The sequence below is a fragment of the Corvus kubaryi genome, unplaced genomic scaffold (assembly GCF_017639235.1).
Source record: "Corvus kubaryi isolate FWS band 111438036 unplaced genomic scaffold, C.kubaryi_AGA036_p1.0 64845, whole genome shotgun sequence".
In the NCBI taxonomy this organism is placed as follows: Eukaryota; Metazoa; Chordata; class Aves; order Passeriformes; family Corvidae; genus Corvus; species Corvus kubaryi.
The window spans coordinates 31,100-53,293 of NW_024581553.1; the positions used below are offsets into that span (position 1 = coordinate 31,100).

Consider the following 22,194-nt stretch of genomic DNA (forward strand, 5'->3'; position numbering starts at 1 on the left):
TCCCTCATGGGAATTGTTCATTCACACTGTTTCCCAGGTTTTGTGCTATGTTTAATAGGTGGATTTGTTCTGCTCTAATGAGGAGAACATTGTGTAGCTGAGTGTTCTTCCATGTGGTTGGATTCATAAATGTCTTCCTTTTAACGGAGCTTTTTCTCTCCACATGGAGGCAGTGGCTTCCTGGTATGGGCAGAAATATGTTTTGATTTGCAGGTACTGCTTAAAAATGTTGATTAATCTTTTTAAGTCTGTGAAATTCATTGAGATTTTGAGAGACAGATAAAATAAATCGTGTAATTGTAAGTCACCTTATATACAGGCAAAACCCAAAAGTTTGGGATTAGATACCCAAGCAAGCATTGGAAACCTCGGAGATCATAGAATCATAGGGTAGCCTGAGTTGGAACAGACCCATCAGGATCATTGAGTCCAACTCCTGGCCCTAGGTGGGATACCCCAAGAATTCCATCCTGTGCCTGAGAGCATTGTCCAAACACTTCTTGAGTTCTGTCAGGCTTGTTGCTGAGACCACTTCCATGGGGAGCCTGTTCCAGTGCTCAACCACCTTCAGTGGAGTTGGATACTGGAACCTGTGGAGAAGATGTGTTATCTTCTCCCTTGCCATTCCTCTTTTCCTTGCCAGTATGGGAATATTAAGAAACCACCACTTTAAATCTAAGAAAGCACAGTAAGTATAAAAGTGCTTGTAAAACTACTCCCTCCAGTGATCAGGTGCCCAAATCCAATTACACTAAGTGTTTTACCTGCTTATGTTTCAGTGCACCTCGTTCTCCCAGTTATTTTTAAAATGACAAATATCACTAAAAAGGTGTTTGGTCCCATGGCAGGAATTTGGAATTCTTTTCCTGGTGGGTAAATATTAACCACAAGGTTCTGCACTCCTGTTCCATTTTGTCTGCTTCTCTAGGTCCAAGATCTGTTCTTTCTTTTCTGCACCTTGGCCTCGCTTGACTAAGGGGCATGCTAAGCAGGGCAGGTACCTTAGTAGTCAGGACATTCCTGCTGAAGGTGTCCTTTTGAGTTCCTGCATACTGAAAAAAAAATTTAGTCAGGTTTCCCTTTCTTTAAGATCAAACAGGAAGGGAGTAAAGAGTTAAAGAAGTTAAAGTAGCCACTGAGGGGTGGTTTGGACCAGTTTTCAATGTTGACATATGAAAATATATAAACGATTACTTTGGGAATAGTCCTATTGCTTCTGAGACAAGTTGAGTTCTATTGTCTAATTCCTGCTATGCAAGGGGGAGAGATGGCATTGTTATAATTAAACTTGAGGCTATTTATTTGCTACTTTCTTACAGGAAACAGATTCAACCTCTTCTAGGACAGTTTAGCCAGTCAGAGGCTTTGCTAATCTCATCTGGGGTTGAGCCAGGGACTCTGGATGGCGTTCTCCTGGATGCTGGCTGTTCTTCTATGCAGTTTGATACACCTGAAAGAGGTTTTTCCCTGCAGAAGGATGGACCTTTGGACATGAGGATGGATAGTGACAGGTACATTATAATAGAATATTTCTTCTTGAACATCAAAAACTGTCTGCTCAGCAACCCCTGTGCATTTCCTTTCCTCTTAAAATGAAGAATTCTTATCATCAAACCACATCTAATTTTGCATGAGTATCCTGTCTTTCTTTTGCCAAAAAGCTTTTTTCTATCTCAGTGCTCAGCCCTGGTTATTGTCTTTGCCTTCTTTGAAATAAGAGGAAAGTTCCAGGGATGAGTAGTTAAACCAGTAACATTTTATTAACTGTACCTTTGAATTATAACATTTTTGGAGTGTATGGTATACAGTCACAGGAACATCTCCCTTTCAGAGGCTTATTATTTCTGCAGTTTTTCCACCTGCACTAGATCTGCAGGCTCACAACTTCTTACTGCAGTCCCTTTCCTTTTCTGCCACACTTACTATTTGTGGAAACTTCACTTGAGCAGGTTCAGTTGCTCCCCTAGGAAAGGAGCAGTGTCCCTCTTTTGTGCAATGGCCATCTGATCCAGTTTCTTCTCTGTAAAAGGAACATAATAAAAATAAATAAGTAAAATCCTATCCATTGTATCTGCCAGTTTAAATCAGATAGCTACATTGTATAAAGTTGTCTTCCACGTCCATGTATTTGTTGTAATTTTTAATAGCAAAATTATAAGCTTCCTTTCTCTTTGTGTAGGAGGCACATCAGGCTTACTTAATTGTCAAATTAATAATTACTGAGTAAATAACCTGTATTTAAATTTGGATTGGTGTTTAGTACTTTCAAGAGCATGAAAATCAGTTGTGGAATGATGATTTCCGCTTATGGAATGTTTTTTGTCTTCAGACAACCTGATGTGTTTCTGCAGCATTTTGCTTTTTGCATGAGCAACCAAAGATCTGTCTTGTATGGATGATGGCTGTAATTGCATGATGCATTGCATGACAGAGAATGACAGTTTTTTCTTTGTGTTTTGATGAACCTGGAGTCTTAAGAAATGCCATTTGTTCTTTCACTGCTCACAGAGAGCCCACGGGAAGCCTCAATTTCTAAGGAATTAGCTTACCATATTAATGTTGAGTCTTAACACAGCAAATTTCATGATACTTGCTTTTTCTGTTTTCTTGAAAATGCTCCCATGATTCTCCTGTGATTCAGTCCCCAGATTTCAAAAATCTGAACTCCAGGCTTAAATATAAGTCTGATGCATCATGAGAAAACAAACACAGAACAAGAGCATAAGAGCAAAGGATACCTGAGGCATAACAAAAGCTTTACACTATGGTTGTTGCTATGATACTACTTGCCTCTAAGTTTTGTTATCTTTTGTAAGATGCTGCAGGGGAGTAAAAAATGCCTGAAAGAGAAGAAGAGAATTTAGAAGAGAATTTATTAAGTAGTTTGTATGTTTTCTCTGATTAGTAAACCCAGAGATGATGTTCGTATAATACCTTGAACTATTTCAGTAGCAAAGTCACAGAGATTTAGATATATAGATTGAAGGCTTACACTGTCCAAATGGTAATAATTCCTGTAATTTGTATTACTAGGTCATTTCTATTATCTCAGAAGAGTAGTTATATATAAATTCTTATGCCTTTTATTGAAAAGTAATATTTAATTATCTTCATTAGCAATTGTTTTCATAGCAGGAGATGTGAAAGAAAAGATCCTTGAAATCAGTTCTGACTAGAAAACAACATATGATGCAAGGTGGCTAAAATGAACCCATAAGAGGCAAGTTTATATTCTAAAGCTGGCTAAATAGAAAGGTCACACATAATTTCCATCCTAGCATGATACTGGAATATATTTATTCTTGTCACCTTATTAAGCATAGCTTATGATAATACTTGGAAGTCAAAAACTGTTCTAATTGAAGTTAAGGAACGAACTCCATTTAGACCAGCAAGAAAAAGGATTTAAAAGGTGCAAGCTGTTTTCACAGAGTTGCCATCTCCTATTTGAAAACCTCAAAGGCACTTGTATGCAGTGTGTGTGTTTGACTTTATGTCTCAACGCTATGAAGCTTCACCTCTTGTCAATGAAAACTGACGTCAGTGAACTAATTGGCTCTTCTCGTGCGTAGGTACCCTGACATGCCCACTGCTGCTGATGTTGTGAATGCTTTAGATCAACAGGCGCTTGCGTCCATCCTGAGAACATACGGGGAGGAGAGGCATGCTAAGAAAATCGCTTCAGCCATCGTTCAGGCACGCAGCATATACCCCATCACCAGAACTCAGCAGCTTGCAAGCATTGTTGCAGGTACCCTCATTAATTCTTCACAGTGGCTGCTGAGGAGAAAAAAATATTAATCCCCAAGGTCCCAGAGGGATCTATTTGTACTTGAAATCATGCAGGATCTAATCCTGCCTATTCTGCTCTGATGTCAGCTCTCTTTTTCTTTTTTTTTAAGCTCCCATTTTTTGTATTGTAGTTTGACAATTAGTTTAATAATAGATTTAACATGAAGTGATTTATCATTTTGTCAACGAGGTTGAACCACAGAATGACAGCAGCCTTGGGTATTCTTTATCCTGGCTATTGATAAACTTTCAAGTATCAGATATGTCATATCTGTCTTTGTTTTAAATTTCTGTATTTTAATATTTTGAGGGGAGGTACCATGGCAGTTTTCAATTATGAGTGAAATCAGATAATTTCTGTCTTTTTAAAGAATCAGGGAGCACAAAGAAATACATGACTTGCTTCACCTGGTGCATGCCAACTAGATCAGCCTGAAGCGACTATTGAAACACTTCATCTTCCTTGCTCCTCACTGTAAACAACTTGAACAAAATGCAGTTAGGCAGGAACAGTGCTTACATCAAGAACCTTTACGTTCGTGTTCTCAAGTAAAAATTTTCAAGGAAAAATATAAGACACAAATCCTGTTCATTAACATTCTAATATGTAGTGTCAGGATGTTTTATTTTTTTTAACCAAATGGCGAAAATCACTACATCTTGTCATGAATAAGTCTAAACTGCTGACTTTGAATATAGACCTTTAAAATTCTAATCCAAATTTAACATTTGCTAAAGAACAGTGTAAAATATTTTATCAATATCCTGAAGAGTATTAAAAAATGTATGGTATACTTAAAAATTTGTATTACTTAAACTGGATGTCTAAGGCACTTAAGTTTAATGATGGAGAAATTAAAAGGTTTGGATTTGCAGAAGTCAGGATACTTTAGCAAAATGTCCAATAAACCAAGGCCCAAAATTTAGCTGATACGATAAAAGAACCTAAAGACACCGCTTGCTGTTGTAAGCCCCTGCTGTAAATATAGTGAATACAAGCAATCTTAAAAAAAATCAAAGAGATAAAGCACTATGTGTCTTTTATAAACCTTACATTTTTAATATCATCCTTAGCAATATCCTGAAATAATAATTTTGGGCTTTGTCATATATGTCTCATGCTTTTTGAAAAACTATTGATTGAGACAGTGTACTACTACTGAGTTTGAAGCAACCATATCACTGTGTTAAAGATATAACATGTTATGTGTTGTAGACAAGCAACTCAGTAGTTCTGAAATAATTTTGTGCCATAGCTTAAACTAAGAAGATAAAATACTAGTGTATGAAAGAGAGCAATTGAAGCTCCCTTCATGTTTAATGTGCTGCATGTAAGTCATCAATTGTCACTTTCCTTGACAATGAGAAGGATTTTTTGTTCTCACTTGAAATTTTCTGCCGTCTTTGAAGAGCTTCTTGATACGTGAGTCATGTATGCATCAGGTAGTGTACATGTCAAAAACAATGAGTCCAGCACACATCTGCCAAGACAATAAATATGTACGTTTTGTGTGCTTTTTTTGGAATACACAAGTAGTTATAACAATTTTAGAGCTGTTACACTGATCCCTGTTTGCATAAAACTTCTTCCAATTTTAATTGGATTCATCCAGTAAGGAAGCACTATGGTGGATCCTATCTGTTTTTGAACTGATTAAGAAACCTTAAGAAAATTTTTGGTAATTGTGATATGTTTTGATTCATTTATCATCTATCATTAATATATATTATTATATTGGTGAAGTTATTGGCATAAGCCAGAGCTAGAGAGCCAGAGACCACAGCTACAAAAACCTCTTGATGGCACAGCCCAAAAACCACTGACTAATTCAGGACTTTACCAGAGTAAAATTTATGACCTAGTAGTTAAATGTTATGTCCTTTAAAAAATAAAATATTAATTAGAATAATAAAATCTTGCATTTTAGATTTTGCAGATTCTTTGCAAGCCTGATTATCTTCCAGAACAGAGTCATTATTTTTGCCTAGTATAGGAACCAGAACATAAGCAAAAAAATCTAGCCAGTGAGGCTAGATATGTATGCCTTTTCTCTGCTGGTGTCAGTATCTGAGAATTTGTGTAGTGTCCATATTTCTTTCTCATGTTATTGATTACTATGGCTTCAGATTTTCTAGAGCTCTGAAGTTTTATCTTAAGGTCCAGCTGATAATCAGAATCACAGTGAATCTAGATTTGGACTAACCTGAACTTGGAAAATTTAATTTCTTTTTATAGAATGCTAGACTACTGGTCTTTCCACCACCCTCCAAAAGGTTAGAACATGTATTGCAGTTGCTAATTGATTGGGAGATAAAAGTGAAGGATGTAGCTTAAAAAAGCCCCAAGCAAACGAAACAGCATTAAAAAATTTGTCTTTCTTTTTGTGTTTATAAATATTATCCAAAAGGTTTCTGATCTGTTCAAGTAAGATCTCTATGACCTATGAGGAGGAGTTTTTGGTTCAGTTTTGTGAACAGCATCTCTTCCTGCAGCACAGTCAAACTCTTCTAAGTGTTTGTAATTTTCACAGAGCTATTTGCAACATTGAATGCTCTGTAAATACTAAAAATCAGTAGTTCTCAACTGAGGGGTTGTGAACAGATGTGTGGAAGTCGATTAAGAAGCACTTCCTGATGTCTTTTGTTGTACTTCATTGAGTTGTTTGGAAACAATAGGTCTAACTGCATGTGCAGGAAAACTGATGATCTATTTTGATTTCTTTTCAGTGAGCAATATACCTTGTTATCTATTAATTTTTGTCCAAAACTTATTTTTTCTGATCATTATTTAGATGCATAATCTATTCACACACAATTTTTGAGATCAGGTAATCATTTGGCCTTAACTTGAAAGGAGTTGATGATGACATGTTAAAGAAATTTGAAAAGTTTAAAAAGCACTTTAATCAGTCAAGTCAATTTCATTCAGACTGGTTCACTTTTATAGACTTTAATTATCAGTTTGGAATTTGTAGTATTGCCTGAATTTCAGCTGGGTGAGAATTAACACTGTACTGAGGGAGCCTAGACAAAAGGACATTAGTTGCGTCACAGAAACTTATTAAATGCAGTGCTAATTCAACAGACGAATTCCTGCAAACAGGTGCACGATCTGAATTAATTTCTAAACTCTCCCACTCTCTTACACTCTGGGGACTTTAATAGTTCATATTGACAGGCACAGCACATTGCTAATTTCATTCACAAGCTTTTAAAATTTCAATACATTTCAACCTGTGAACCTATTAGATTTTTTAAAGTGTAAGTATCATCAGGGCATCCTAAAACTAAAAATGATAATTTCTCTCACTGGGATTTCAAACCAGTCATCTAGCCAGAAGCGTGGTGGTTTTATGAATGAAATTCATTTTACAAGCTTCCCATACAGTTTTTTTCTAATGTTTTTGTATATACATTTTGTACAGCCAGTTACCAGGAAGGATTTTTCCAGGGGCCTGGATGAGAGATAATGTGCCTGAGCAGAAAGCACAAATAGATTTTTATTTAACTAAACTAGAAGAGTAAGAGTGATAGGAGAATTTTTCATCATACACAACTGGCAGTCAATGGCTGTTCTAAGGGTTCCATTTTCAAAGAATCTATTTATAGGTATGTAAAGAAATAAGGAAACAGATACTGTACCTGTTAGTACAAGCTTGGTGTCGGTTTCTTGGGACACCTTACGTTCTGTGATTTTTAGTTCTCCTTTTAATTAGGTCTCTCATCAAAATGAACTTCGTGACTTATACAATAAGAGTATATATTCTTTTTATGATTCATAGTAAATATAGAGGGTTATGTTCTCAAGAACAGAAATTATACTAACTAGCTAGTGTAACTTCTTCTAGAGTTTGTAAATGATGGAGAAGCCTAGCCTCCTGCAGGCTACATCTATTTACTCTGTTTTGTGAAATAGCTTCAAGCCACAAATTCCCATGCAGTCATTTGTTGGGAGAAGTCGATCCTGTTGCCACTTTCTGTCTTGAACGATTCAGATTATAAGAATTGGAAACAGCCACAGCTACAATGGGTCTCTTCAGTGAATTTAGGAGCTGTTAATTTGGAGATCAGAGGAGGTAGAGGCAGGGAAGGTAGTTAGGAAAATCAATTATGCAGAAACATATCTTAGGGACATAGCATACATGATAACAGCTTTATTAATAACGATTGAATTTTAAAATCCTATTATTTTCCTCTACCTTTGCTGAACACTGACATTGCTTGGGTGTTTGTGATATGCTTTGTGAACACTTAGACTTTTTGACATAAGTAAAATCTTACCTTTAAAACTCTCAAGAATTCCACTAATAAATTATTCTGTGCAAGCATGTTATGGGTAATGATATCTCTATTAATTTTTTTCAATCACCTGTGCAGATGTGAATTTAGACAACTAGTTTCAGAGGTACAGTGTTCCCCTCTTTTACTTCACTATATAGAATATCAATTACTTGATTATGAGCTGCGTTTACTTCAAACTCTTTGCTTCTTGTGTTGCAGCTTAGCACTGACATGAAATTAGGGCATTCTAATACATACATACTAGTTGTATTGCCTCTTGTTTAGAAAAATAATTGTCCAGTTATGAGCTAGCATTATTCATTTAATTTATCTTTTCCAGACTCCTGTGGTCCCTTACATAATAGATTAGAAATTTAGTCGGGTTTCACAGATCTTGTAGGATTCTTCCACTTCCGTTCCTCTGATCCATCAAATCAGGCTTCTCTAGCTTTTTGCTCTGTACTCATGTAATGAAAATTCAAGCCTAAAATACATTAAATATTGATATAATTAAGTTTCTATGAAAATTTCTGTCTCTACAGAAACTTGTTTAACTCATAATAATTGTGGGGAAAAGAAGAGGGAGTTTTCTGCATCTAATAAAAATATTTAATCTAGTGATTTTAGGTCTGACAATCCTTGACGCATTCAGCTCTATAGACACGTGAAAACATGACAGTATCAGCTGTATTTTCTAAATTTCTCAAGGTATTTTTGTGAACATTTGAAGAAACACAGGTTCTTCACAGGTGTAGTGTTCAACAATTGCTATTCCCAAACAAGGATACCTCTTCTAAACTTCAATTAATTCATTGAAAGATAGTTATTACCAGGTAGACATTGTCTTCAGTTATATCTGCTTGTGAAGAAATGCAGTTATCTAAAAGGCAACAGGTAAAATTGTGTCCATTGTACATTAGTTTTTTTTCTTAAAAGCATAGCAAAACCACAAATACCGAACTGACATTGATTACACTGAGCTGTTAGGTGAGACTTATCTATCCTATTTTTTTTTTCTTTATCTTGGTTTCAGCCATTATTTTGTAGTTTAAATTTGTGATGCTTTTGGAGAAGGAATTTCTCTAAAAGATTCTAGGGAAAAAACCCCAACACTTAACAACAAACAATCTTCGTTTAATAGGGTTTACGTTCAGAGATGTGAATTCAAAACATAAAATAAAGATATGTTACCAAGAAGGAAGCTCACTACTCAGGGTTCAGCTTTGACTATGCTTTCCTTTAAAGTCATCTTGCATGAGTGAAAGTCAGAATGTAGAAATACTAAGTTATTAACATGCACCTTTTAAAATGTATGACAGGTGCTTTTCCAGCATCAGCACTCTATGCGCGAAAGGACTTGCTTCAGAGACCCGCACATGTTGCTACTAAAACTTTTCAAGGCCTGCGAATATTTGTAAATGATGAGCTCCATGAACTCTTCATAGGACTGAAGACAGCTGAGAAGTTTCTAAAACCTGGAGGTCGCCTTGTAGCCCTCTCCTTTCATTCCCTAGAAGACCGTATTATCAAACGTTTTCTTCGTGGAATTGGCATGACAGAAAAGTACAATCTTGGCTCAAAGCAGAAGATAAGACAGGCTCTGAAAAATTCCTCCAAAGGAGAAGATACACAACAATCTCCCTGTGGAAAATTCAATTCAAAGTGGATTTTTATGCACAAAAAAGTTCTCACACCCCAGGCCAAGGATATTCAAACAAATCCAAGAGGAAGGTCAGCCAAGCTAAGAGCTGCTATTAAACTCTAAACCAAAATATGTGATTACATAATTGTTTAATTTCTTTAAATTTTATTTTCTAGAAGGCTAACTGGACAGATAGTATCAAACTGAAAAAATAAAATGAAGGCTGTTAGAAAACATTTCTTTCTTACCTTTGTGCTTCTTTTCAATTAGGAAGTAGTATAGAGTATGAAAATGCAAAATAAATGCATATAAGTGGGTGTCACTAATTATACAAAAAAGACATTTTTTTTAAAAGACCATCAAACACAAAGTTTATAAAAATTGCAGGTTTGAGGTATTTCTAGTATTCCCTTTAGATTAATTTCAAAATCCTGGCATTAACAGTCTAAATTCAGTAGCTAATTGAGACAGACATACTTTTATGGGGGTGGATTTCACACACCTAATTCAGATGTCTGGTTTGTCTAGAGTAAGTTGAAACTAACCTAAGAATTCTTGATATGTTCTTGATAAAAGCTAACTTGTTGCATGAATGCCCATGGGACAAGAGCTAATTCTTAAATAAAGTGACATCAGTATGTCATGTTCTATCCAGGAATTCATAAATGGACTCTTACCTTTTTTTAAATAGATATTTACTTCTGAGTGCTCACCTGGTTGTTTAATGATTAATAATTTTAAATAATGAATGTATCTTTGGGTAAAAAGGGGTTCTTAAAACACCACTGTTGGCACTTGGACACTATAGTAAAGCAGTCAGATTTGTACTTGATCATCTGAATTTCATCCTGCAAACATAACTTCTGCATAGATCCGCTACAGCTTTTAGGTGTTGATGGAATTATAATTAACCCATCAAAAAAGCAGTATTTTGGGCCTTACAAAATATTCTCCTTTGCTGGTGATCATTTATTAAGAGGTAAGTATTAAATTATTTTAGGAAAGGCCCACTCTTAACACCATCTTTGTGTGCTATACTAGATTGTAGAACACTTAATATAATTTCTTTTTTTAGTTAATATGAATTAAATTTAGTTTTGGTTTTATATTTTATCTTAAAATACCACTGCTTTTCTAGGTTTATATGCTAAAATGAATGGAAAATAGTATAAATTTCAACTTCTTTGACCTCTGACTCATCTCTTCAGGAAAAAGCCTTAATTTAAGTAATCAAAGTGGTACCAGGATTTCATTTGTGATCTCTGAAACTTGGTTGGTAGAATAAAATAATGCAATTTCTGACTCAGCTAAATGACTACTACACTAGCTTCTGAACAACTGACTGGATCATTCTGAACTTGATTTTCATCAAGCATTCTCTTTGTGTTGATGTAAATGATTACTTCACGGTAGTTTTTTGGGTCATATTGACACAAGTTGATATTTAGTTTCACTGTCTGTAGTATACAGTATAGTGAAATAGCTGCATATTGTTTAATTCCTTGGTACAGGTAAGTCATATAATGTATTCTTAGGTATACATGATAACATCTATTGCTAATCTGAAATAACAGTTAAATGATGATGAGCATTTCACTCTTTTCTGAAATTTCAGTATTTTTCCACTAGCTTCATTATACATGCTACTTAAATAAAACATTCCACTTCAAATAATATTACTTACTCTTGTCATCTTTGAGACAACAGACTGCACCCTAAATAGACATTTTTTCATGCAAACATTAAATATAAATAGATGAGGTTATTTTTAGCTAAGATTTCATACTGACATGTATTTCAATTGTAGATTTGAAAAATTGTGCCTCCAACATAGGCTTAGAAGAGTTGTAGTGCCATGCTGTGCATCGTTCAGGACATGCTCCAGGGAAAGGCCATCCAGTATAGCAGAAGTTGAGTATTAGCACCTCAGAAATTATATGAAAGCATTAAAATTCCTTATGCTTAAAACAATGTTTAAAATCCACACTTCTCATAGCTAAATTCAAAGGCACAGTTTCTTAGGATAATTGAACTGCTGTATGCCAGGTTATGTAAATACCCTCCCTCATTTAGGGAAAGTAAGAGGTGTTTATTTGCCTTTAGGTTGAAGTTGCACAGCCATGCCAGTATATCATTTGTTGCGTTTTCCCCTTTGGAGGGTCTGTTTCTCTCCTCTCAGCATCTCCTCACTTTCAGATTTAAACCTGATGTATGGCGAGTCCTAGAATTTTAACCTCTGCTTGCCTGAAAAAAACTTTCTGGTTTCCCAGAAGAACTTCTGGTTATATTTGATTAAAATATTCTTGTATCTTTAAACATTTAATTTAATTTCATTTCATAAAAAATAGGGACTTTTTACACAGGTATGCAGTGATAGGACAAAGGGAAATGGTTTTAAACTAAAAGAGGAGAGATTTAAGTTAGATGTTAGAAAGGAATCCTTTACTCAGAAGCTAGTGAGGCTCTAGAACAGGTTGACTGGAGGAGCTGTGGCTGCTCCATTCCTGGAGGGTTCAAGGCCAGGTTGGATGGGGCTTTGAGCAACCTGGTCTAGTGGAAGGTGTCCCTGCCCATGGTAGGGGGGTTGGGAATAGATGCTCTTTAAGGTCCATTCCAACCCAAACCATTCTGTGATTCTGTGACTTAGTAAGTGACATTAAATTATGTGAAGGGTATTAGGCCTTTATCTTGTTAGCAGAACACATGTCTACAGAGCACACCTTAAATTTTTCTAATGTGGTATATGTGACATGTTACTAAAACTGAACTGGTTTTTGCCACAATCGAAAATTACATTTAAGAAGGAGATGGTAGCTGGTGGAAAATGTCTCACTGAAAACTAAGGCATGCTGTCAAGGTACAAGTTGTGTATCATTTCTAAAAACTTCCATTCAACCTAAGCAATGTACATTTTAATACAGCCAAATGCAAGATTATCTATCAAGAAAGAAAAAAGATTGTAGACTATGTTTACAGGGAATATGACAAGAATGTGGTCCTGTGCACAATGGGAAGAATAGAAACATCCAATATATGGAATAATTGTAGAGAACATCAAGTAGTAGCTGTCGAGAGACAGTGGTGCTGCCATACAATATGTGCATGCAGAGCATGTTGCTAAAGAGTGTATCTTTTCATGTTAGTACTTTAGAAGAGTGGAAAATTTTTTAAAAAGATAAAACCCAACTATAAGACTATTTGTCTGCATTGCAAACATAATTTTAATTGAATTTATTAGACAATAGGATTTAATTAATTAATTGAAGTGAATGTAAAAGTTGGTATGCTGTCAGAAGTACCTGCCTGGTAAAGAAATTTGCATAGAGTAATTATTTGAAAGGTAGACACACTTATCCTGTGACTAAGCTATTTATAATAAAAAACCAGTACTTCTTGAAAACATAATTTAACAGTATAAGCACAATTGTCTGCTTTTATAGGCTGTGAGGGCCTACTGACAATTATTATTTCCCTATTACTTCCTAAAGAAGAAGAATCAGTTTCATTGTTTCATAATGCAAGTAATATAATGAATTCATATCTCTTCAGTTTTGGTTGTTTTGGGTTTTTTTAGCTTTCACAGTTGAGTATTTTATCAGTAGTCTTTTATAGTCATATCTGCCAAGATTACCACTTGAAAAAATCCCAGTCTGAAACATGGGGTTTTGTAAAGATGTATGGAGGTATTTGATAGATGGAAGTTGGAAGGAAAGGATTCCTAATGGAGTACGAATGGGAAAATGCTGACTTCAATGAACACTATTAGCAAGTGCCTCTTCCAGTAGCAAGTGTTGTATTCAGATGTTTTGCATTCTGCTTTCTAGAGTAGCATTTCTATGATTATTAATGATTCATATAATTGCTCTAAGATTACTTTTTGTACTGGAGAAGACATGGTATTAATTGGAGAGTTTATGCTCGTAAACAGTGTAACAGCGCAGTGAGAAGAACTATGCCCTCAGGAAAGGTGATGTGCAGGGGTGGGAGCATCGCAATAAGAAGTCTTAGACACAGATTGTTGGTGATTTGATTAATTTAAATTTTAAAATAACTTAGTTGTTTTAAATAATCAGTCGTGACTCACTGTTTTGAGTATCACTGTGCAAAAGTACTGGTGAAAAATGAGACAAATTTGAATAAACAGAGAAGTAATGAACTCCTAAGTCAGTTTTTTGCTGCCCATCTTACTTAACATCTTTACGTCTAGCAAGAGTAAGGAAGGGGCTCAGACCTCGTTTTCTTGGGCCTCAAAACTTCTCAAGAAACTTCAGTAGGTTTAGTACCATTTACACCAGGATTTTGAAGATCATTCAGTGGAGTATGGGAACCAGTCTTTATATCCATACATTTATTTTTTCATAAAGCACTTGCTTAAAACTTATCTGTAAGTTAGAATAATATGAAATTAAATTTATGAGTCTTTCAGAAATATAATCAAATGCAGAGGCCTTTTTACACTGGAGTTACACTGCAATTAAAGCAGGATTTTGTGGATTAATTAAGACTTCATTGCTACAAGTGAATCTTACAAATAATTTAAATCAATGTAGAACAACTTCTTCCCTTCCCCTTCACTCAGTCCCTGTAGAAGATAGAATTGAAAAATATGTTCAATTTAAAAGAAATATGCAGTAAAGTTGAAAAGTTTTTTAAAAAAATGTATTTTTGAGGTTGATACCCAATTTTAATAAAATTTCATATATGCAGTATTCTGCTACTTTTCTGTTCATTGCTTAATTTTGCCTGTTTGGGGATAAACAGTAGCAGTGAGAGAGCTCAATGTCTGTACATGGACATGTCTGTACATGTAGAGCATGGTTTCTTGTGCGTAATGAGCGCTGACAGTGGGAAGGTACATATGCTTCTAAATATGATCTGTGTATTTTTCCCTCTGTCTCCTTTGGAGTTAGAATTGTGTTTACCTTTCTGGATCCTCTTTAAGCTTATTTCAGGTGAATGAGAGGGAAGGGCTTTTCTTTTTTTGGTAAACTGTAATACCTATCCTTAGAAGTTTATTAAAATGAATGTTGTTTAATACTTTTCTGCTTGACATATTTCACTGATGATATGCCATGTTTTTCAGTATTAATGTTACATCACTAAATCAGGAAAAGGAGCAAATATTTGTTCATGGGAAACAAAAGCTAAAAAAACCGAGCAAGCTATCAGTTGTCTAAATTTCTTACTTTACTGACATAGCTATATTTATAAAAACAAAAATTTTTTCATTGTACCTTGAACTTTAGGCAAATCATATTCTTCCTGTTGCTTTTACAAGCCTAATTTGATTGGTTGTAATGGTGAAAAAGAAGCTGGAGGGTTTTTTAAATTAATTTTTATGGTTGCAAGTTTAAACTTGACAGCTTGTTTAAAGATGTCTTTTTAAAGAAGAAAACTGGAGATACAGCTCCCTCTGTCTGTCCTGGGAGTACCTCTGCTCTGGAGTCTTTTGACAGCACCTGCAAATGATCATAGGAAGAGCATGTTTATTGTCAACATGAAGATGCAAGATAAAAACATGGGGATAACGTGTTTTACAGGTCAGTAGTTGTTTTAAGTTATGCTAACTGGAATTTTAAAAGAACAAAGGTCATGTTCCTATCTGAAAATACTTCAGTGAAGATACCTAATTCAAAAGACAGAAAACCAAACTTGTGCAGTTTCTCAAAATTTATAATTAAATTATTATTAGAATAAAATATATATATATAAATATTCTATCTATTCTTTAGTGCCTGTACAATTTTTGCAGACATAACAGTGGCAAATATACTTCATGTTTTTGACCATTCATTTTAAAAAATAGCCTGAACAGTGAAACATTAGGGAATATGACAGAAACTGGAATGAAAATAAATCACACTATATAAATCACATCTTAAAATCCATACATGCTGGAATACCTAAATAAAAATTTAGGTTTTATGTACTCCATTGTCATCTCTTCAGTTCCAGTCTGTGGATGTGATTCTGGCAAAGAAAATGCAGTCTGTCTGTGTACTGAAGGTATACTAGAGCTCAGAATGGGTTTCTGCTCGACTTACAATGTTATTAGAACTTCACATTAGCTGTAAGTATACTAATAATATTAACATAGCAACATAGCATTAACAAGGTTATACTGCAAGTTAGTGACTGTAAAAAAAATCTTGAAGCCTCATGATAACTTGTACACTAAAATGTGTGGAAGCTTAGTAACCACTTAGTCATCAACAATTCAGCATAGAAAAGCTTCTTTGTTAATTCAAACTGTATTTTAAGTTCATCCCTCCACATCTTTCTTGTAAATTGTATATATACTTTTTTTTAATCAAGTAGTTTCACATGGAAGAACATCTCTAGTAGACTTTGCTAAGAAATTAAATAAGAAGTATTGACAGTCTTGGCTGATAAATATCTGAAAATTGAGATATCATAAAATATCTCAATCTCAAAAATATATGTTTTGTAATATACTGCAAAAATTATATTCTCAAGAGTAATGACACATGCATGCCAGTTAATACATGCACAGTCTGTGAGCCTAATCCTGCAGCCTTTACTTGTGGGTCCAGCTTTGTTATGGAATGATAGAACTGTTAAGGTTGGAAAAGACCTTTCAGGTCATCAAGTTCAACCATTAACCCAGCACTGCCAAGCCCATCACTCAACCATATCTCAGAGTGCCACATGTCTTTAAATACCTCCAGGGACAGTGACTCAGTCACTTCTTTGGGCAGCCTGTTCCAGTGCTTGACAATATATTTGCCTTATTTCTAAGATGTCCCATTTTTTATAGTTGTGATATAAATAAAAATTGAAATCTTGGTAGGCAATGAGAGCTGGCAGAGCAGAGGTTAAGGTCAGTAGGCTGACTGAAGGCCTCTTTGGAAGCAGAAAGGACTTGAAACTCTGCAAAACAAGGTCCACTGAGTATGGGGCAGTCCAGGCTGACTGCCAGCACTTGTATGATAGTGACTAAATATGATAATGCTGAATTAAAACAGTTCTTGATGTGGAGGCAGGTTCACTGGTATATAGTATACTGCATTCCAGAATGGCTTAGTAATGGTGACAGTGGGTTTTAGAAAACTAAATTTAGGAAAATAATAATAAAAAAATCCTTGGAATTGAAGCTCATATATTTCTTTTAACTGCCTCTCTTTGGGAGGGCAGACAGAAGAATTATTTGAGAGGAAAGGGTATTTAGTCTCCAGTGTTACTGCGCCTATTACAGATAGAAGAAGTTTCCACTGTTCTAAAAACATGGGCTCGATACCTTAACAGCACATATCCTATAGTTATCACTGCTACTTGGGCTATTAAAAACTAACACGTGATGTGAAATTATAAAATAGTATATTAATTAAATGAGCTTGGCAAATGCCCTGCCACGCATTTGTGCTGCACTTCATAGTATTCTAAAACAAAGGTAATTAAGGGATGACGAGGGAATTTGTCACATCAGCCTTTTCACCAGGACCCTGCCAATTTTTCATGTGTGCATCTTAAGTAAACACAGCAGCGTTGGGCTGCAGCCCGCACACCTGGGCAGGAGCACTGCTGTAGCCGATAGTGTGATGACTGACATGGAGATTAAAATCTCAGCCTCCCCTTAAAGTCTTCCAATATCTTACTTTTTAGAGCACTGACTTAATGCTTTATTAATAGATCTCTTGCTATTTGGAAAAGAACATATCACAAGCTGAGCGTAGGGGGTATTTTCTGGTTGCTGTTTGAACTTGATAACTTTTGTTCCTCCAGGCAAGCTGACTATTGTTCTTTTAAAATGAAGTGAAACCAGCAGCAGCAGTCAACATTTGTCTCTGAGACAAAAAATAATTAATGAATTTAATTGCAGTGACCATTAGATCCAGTTATATACCAAAGGGAGCACAGCCCTCCATAAATACCACATTTCCCAATAGTTCAGTAATTCAGCAGCAAATTAAAAATACTCTTTCACAGTTTATACACTCCCATAGTTATAGTTGGCAAGTATTTTACTTGACCTAGTCAAGTTTTAGCTGTTCTCAGGATTCTGTTTCATTTGAGCACTTTTCATATAGAAAAAAAATGTTACAAAATATTTGGTTTTCCAGAGAAAAGGCAATTCAAGCCTTTTTTCAAATAGTGTTGAGCAAAGAAAACATTGCACTTTTTTTTTTTTTTTAAAGCTTTTAACTTTGATGGGGAAATAAAGATCTAATAATTCCTGCCACAGTTTCTCCTTTGAAGTAATTCATTATTTGTGTTAGAGATATACAATTAATATTGTCTTCTAAACAGAACTACTGACTATCATGTTCTCTCTTACACAGGGTGCCACCTGAACTGGCATTACTCCCAGTCGCTTCCCATAGCCTACAGAATAACCGGCATTCCTCAGCATGCATTCAGAGTTTGTTCCTCTTAATTTGATAGTGAGGCTGTATAATAACTGTGCTTAACTTAGGTTTTCTTTTCTCTAAGCAAAATCCTCACTTGTAATTTTGCTTATTCTTGCCTATAAAAATTATGATATGTTTCTGCATTCAAGTCAGTGCATCAGATTCAGTGCTGACAACACTCATTACCTTTGTTATTAATGATGCTCCAAATTTTCCCATGGGTATGAGGATATCAATTTTCCTGAAACATTAAAGCTGAATTCCAGCCTTCATGGCAGCAGAGAAAACCATGCAAATTGAAGTCCCTTATCTTGCCCCTAACTATGTATGATAGTCAATATAATATTTCTGTATTTCCCCTTTCCATTTTCCCCATTTCTGTTTCCTTCTTTTAAGTTTTACTTTTTCCTCTTCTTTCCACCCTCCACCCCCTCCTGTTTCCCTCAGGATAGCCATGTCATTTTTGGAGCCTTGCTTCTGATTTTTAGATATTTCAGTTCTTTCACTCCTCCCTTGCCCTCTGTTTGCCACCCCAGAAGGGGTGTACAAAGGTTTGAAGTGGAAGAAAAGAAGGTTGTTGCTACATCCTGCCTATGTGTGATTTATCAGCTAATCAGATCGTCTTCAACACAAATTTTTGCTCTCTGAAGCATAAAAGCCTCTCTTAAACGTGAACCTTTACAAATGCATCCATAAAAGTATTTCTTACACTTTATATCCTAGTAAGGTGATAGATTGTTGAATTAAACTATTGCATGAAAATATTTATAAATACAGCTTTGTAATCACAGTTTTTCCCAATGAGTAATTTCCTTAGTCTTGAAAGCCAGGTCAATACGTTTCCAGAGGAGATTCCTGAGCGATGGGAGGCACTTTGCTAGACCGAGACTGACAGTGCTTTGGGGAGCTGGAGATTTGGGGTCCATAGTTTACTAGCTTCTCATCCTGTCCCTAAAGCAATCCTGCATGACAAAGCAGCAAAACGTTTGAATGTGGCTGGATCTGGCTGTCAACTGCAGCCTGTAAGGATTGTTCAGTGATATTAAGAGCTGCAGGATACCTCTAGCGGTACATGGTATAATTGGTGATTGTGCAATTTAAAGTTGCCTTGGGTAACGATAAAGATTGAGGGTTATTATTGGATAAGGAGAATCATTTCATCATTCTCAAAAAGAGTAATGCACATGACTTTTCTTGGGCAGGTTAAATTGGAGGGGTATATCTTCCACAATGGAGAGAAGTGTTTAATTTGAAAGATAGTTCTTTGGGAATATCACTTCCAGTGATTAAAGTCGAGATATAATTCAAATTGCCTGAGTCATGCTTCCATTTTTTTCCCCAAATTATGCTACACTGGTGGGCAGTTAGCAATTATATGGGATCTGTCTCTGTGTTAAATCCAGCAGCTTGAAATGCACTAAGGCTTTAAAGTGTTGTTGTTGGGAGAAAAGTTGAGAAATGTTAGAATGTATGACTTGTACCCAGTTGGCCTTAATAATTATTATTAGCTCTATTTGCATTCACTGCAGCCACTGCTTCCTTTCCAAAATTCAAGGAGAAGGGAGTTGTAGCCCACTGCATGCCCTGACAGCTTTTTGTGGCAAAAGGGGGCAATGGCATAAAAATAACATTTTCCTTATCTCAGCAAAATGCAAAGGTAAAGTATAGGCAGGCCTGAAGAGTTTTGAGATGCCTGAATGTGACATGAAAAGCTGTGATTTCAGTTAAAATAATGATCTTAAATACACATGATCTGTAATTACTTGATGTGAATTTGTTTTAATAACTGATTTAGTAAAAACTGTGCAGATGAATGTAACTCCTGGAAATGAAAGCAATTTAGTTAAAGCAGGGCTATTAATCCTTGTTCAACAAAAATTTATTAGCTTGGCAGAGGCTATGTTGCAGCTGGGGCAAAGAAACCATGTCTCTTGCACAACCTTTTCCCTGAACAGGCTAACCTGACTCTCTAGCAGCTTGTGTTTCTATCAGTGATATTCTACTTAATAGCGTGTCAGCTGACTTGCAGGTATGTCCAACTGTCATCGAATGCCAATTCATGCTTTATCTTCAACTGTTTTCTTTGCAATGTCTGCAATTATCTTTTTGTAGCAATTATAGCAACTATAATTAATTATAGTTAATAATATAATTAATTCTACTATAATTAATCCTATCTAGAATTATTTAAAGTAGTCTGTGATGAGCAACAGAGGAGCACACCACATTAAAATAATTCAGACAGAGGTTGACAAGTACGGTTTTGGCAAATACTATAGTTTGGGCTTTGTGGGTTGTTTTGGTCCAAGAAGGTTAAAGAGACTGTTAGAACCCTGTAGTCTTTCATGTGAAGTGGCAATGTAGCACATCTCCAGCAGCATCTCAACAACTATTTTTCATCTCTTCTGAGTTTAATCTACTGGAGGATTGGTCATCTGTGACAGATGTCTGTAAATACAAAACCCTATGGATCTAGGGTTCATTTTATGCAGATATTAGCTGGCAAAGATGTTTAGTTCTCCTCTGTAGTGAGTGTAAAGCGTTTTTTCTATCTAGAGAGAGAAAAGATGAAAGTTAAGGGGGTTTTGGAGCATTTCTGAATAGCAGAGGTTAATAGGCTGGGAGTGTGTGCTTTCCTTATTACCCTTGCTTCTTTCCTCTCATCTACACTCATCAATAAAAAAATAAGTTAATTAAAAAGCTGTTTCTAAGGGACGAAGTACAGATCCTTAAGACATATCAAAGTCTCAGTAAAAAAATTAACCACTGGCCTGAAGATATACACAGATTTATGGATGGATGAAAGCCCTTAGCTTTGCTGGTTTTTATTGTTATAATGAGCTGCACAAGTTGCAACAGTAAATGGAAGGTATATCTCTCTCCCAGAAGCTGTTAAAGCAGTGGGCCCATAGCAAGGCCTATTATGCTGAAAACATAAGATGAAAATCCTATTTGCAAAAATATCCAAATTTTCATATATATACTTAATCATAATCCTAATATTTTGGAAATGTTCTGGATCATCAGGATGTGTAGGAAAAAACATTCAGAATCTAATTAAATGCTCATAGGAGATGATCTGATATTCAACCAACAGTTAATGAAATGTGTGTGTCTGCATGCAGAAATAAGCATATTATTTAATATTTTAACAAATTATTTAATGCATTTTGCCATGTTTTATTTTTATGACTTCTCTTTTCTGCATTGCAGGCTGCCTGTGACTGTTTTGCTCATCCAGGCATCTTCTTGTCCATCATGACCTTTGCTGACCTAACTGCTGGTGACAATTCTATTCTGAGCTTTCTGCCACAGTCCAAGTTTCTGTGCCAGCAGGTGTATTGGTGATAAGCACTCCTCTTGTGAGGTTGGTGTGGATTGTCTTGTGTTTGGAGAGTAGGTGGTCAGAGGCTGAATAATGCAGGAGGTGTGTTGTGCTTCCAGCTCAGCCGTTATCTGGCACTTGTGGCTTTCCAAGGCTCGCAGCTGATGAGTGCTCTGCAAGGCAAGCCCAAGCGAGCAGGTGGTGTGGGGCACCAGCCCACTCTGTGTCCTCAGCTGAAAAAGAAGGTGGGCAGCTTCCATCAGTGAGGAGTCACCTTTGTGTCCCTTGAGAACAAAGCAACGTTCTACTAGAAGTAACCAGTTCTGCTTGTAAAATGCAAGTTGAACTCTGGTGAATGTTTTGTTTGTGGTTGTTCCTTATTTGGCTTATCTGCAGGGAATTGATTAAGAGACTTCATTGTGATTAATGTGGGTCTTTGAAAGAGTCTTGTGAAAAAGTCCTCATCTCTATCTCTGCACAAATTAATAAATGAAGTTTATTAATACTATTAAATACTGATATCTGTAAGAGTATTATTATTATATTCAGTGGTGTTTACAGACAGGGTATGTAGGTGCTCATATTCAAGTACAGCCCAACACTGTGGGTAGATTTAGTGTACCTGGGTACAGTAATTCACTCAATCCACAACAATGCATTTTGTGAAAAGCAAATTAGAAAATGAGAGATGTTTATTTCTTAACAAGCTTCACTCATCTGAGAATTAAAGATTCACAAAATCTTAAACTGTTAAAAAGTATTTTCAGAATTAGTGTTTTCATTGG

General features: G+C 35.7%; 1 protein-coding gene across 1 annotated transcript; it reads left to right on the forward strand.

Annotated features, from left to right (window-relative positions):
• Positions 1-1,231: 1,231 nt before the first annotated feature.
• Positions 1,232-9,951, forward strand: LOC121672685 (12S rRNA N4-methylcytidine methyltransferase-like; the record flags this gene model as incomplete). The annotated part of the gene is made up of 3 exons (XM_042045422.1): positions 1,232-1,511; positions 3,573-3,751; positions 9,393-9,951. Coding segments are annotated over 3 exons (905 nt in total), but the record flags the coding sequence as incomplete, so codon positions are not given.
• Between the last annotated feature and the right edge of the window lie 12,243 nt (positions 9,952-22,194).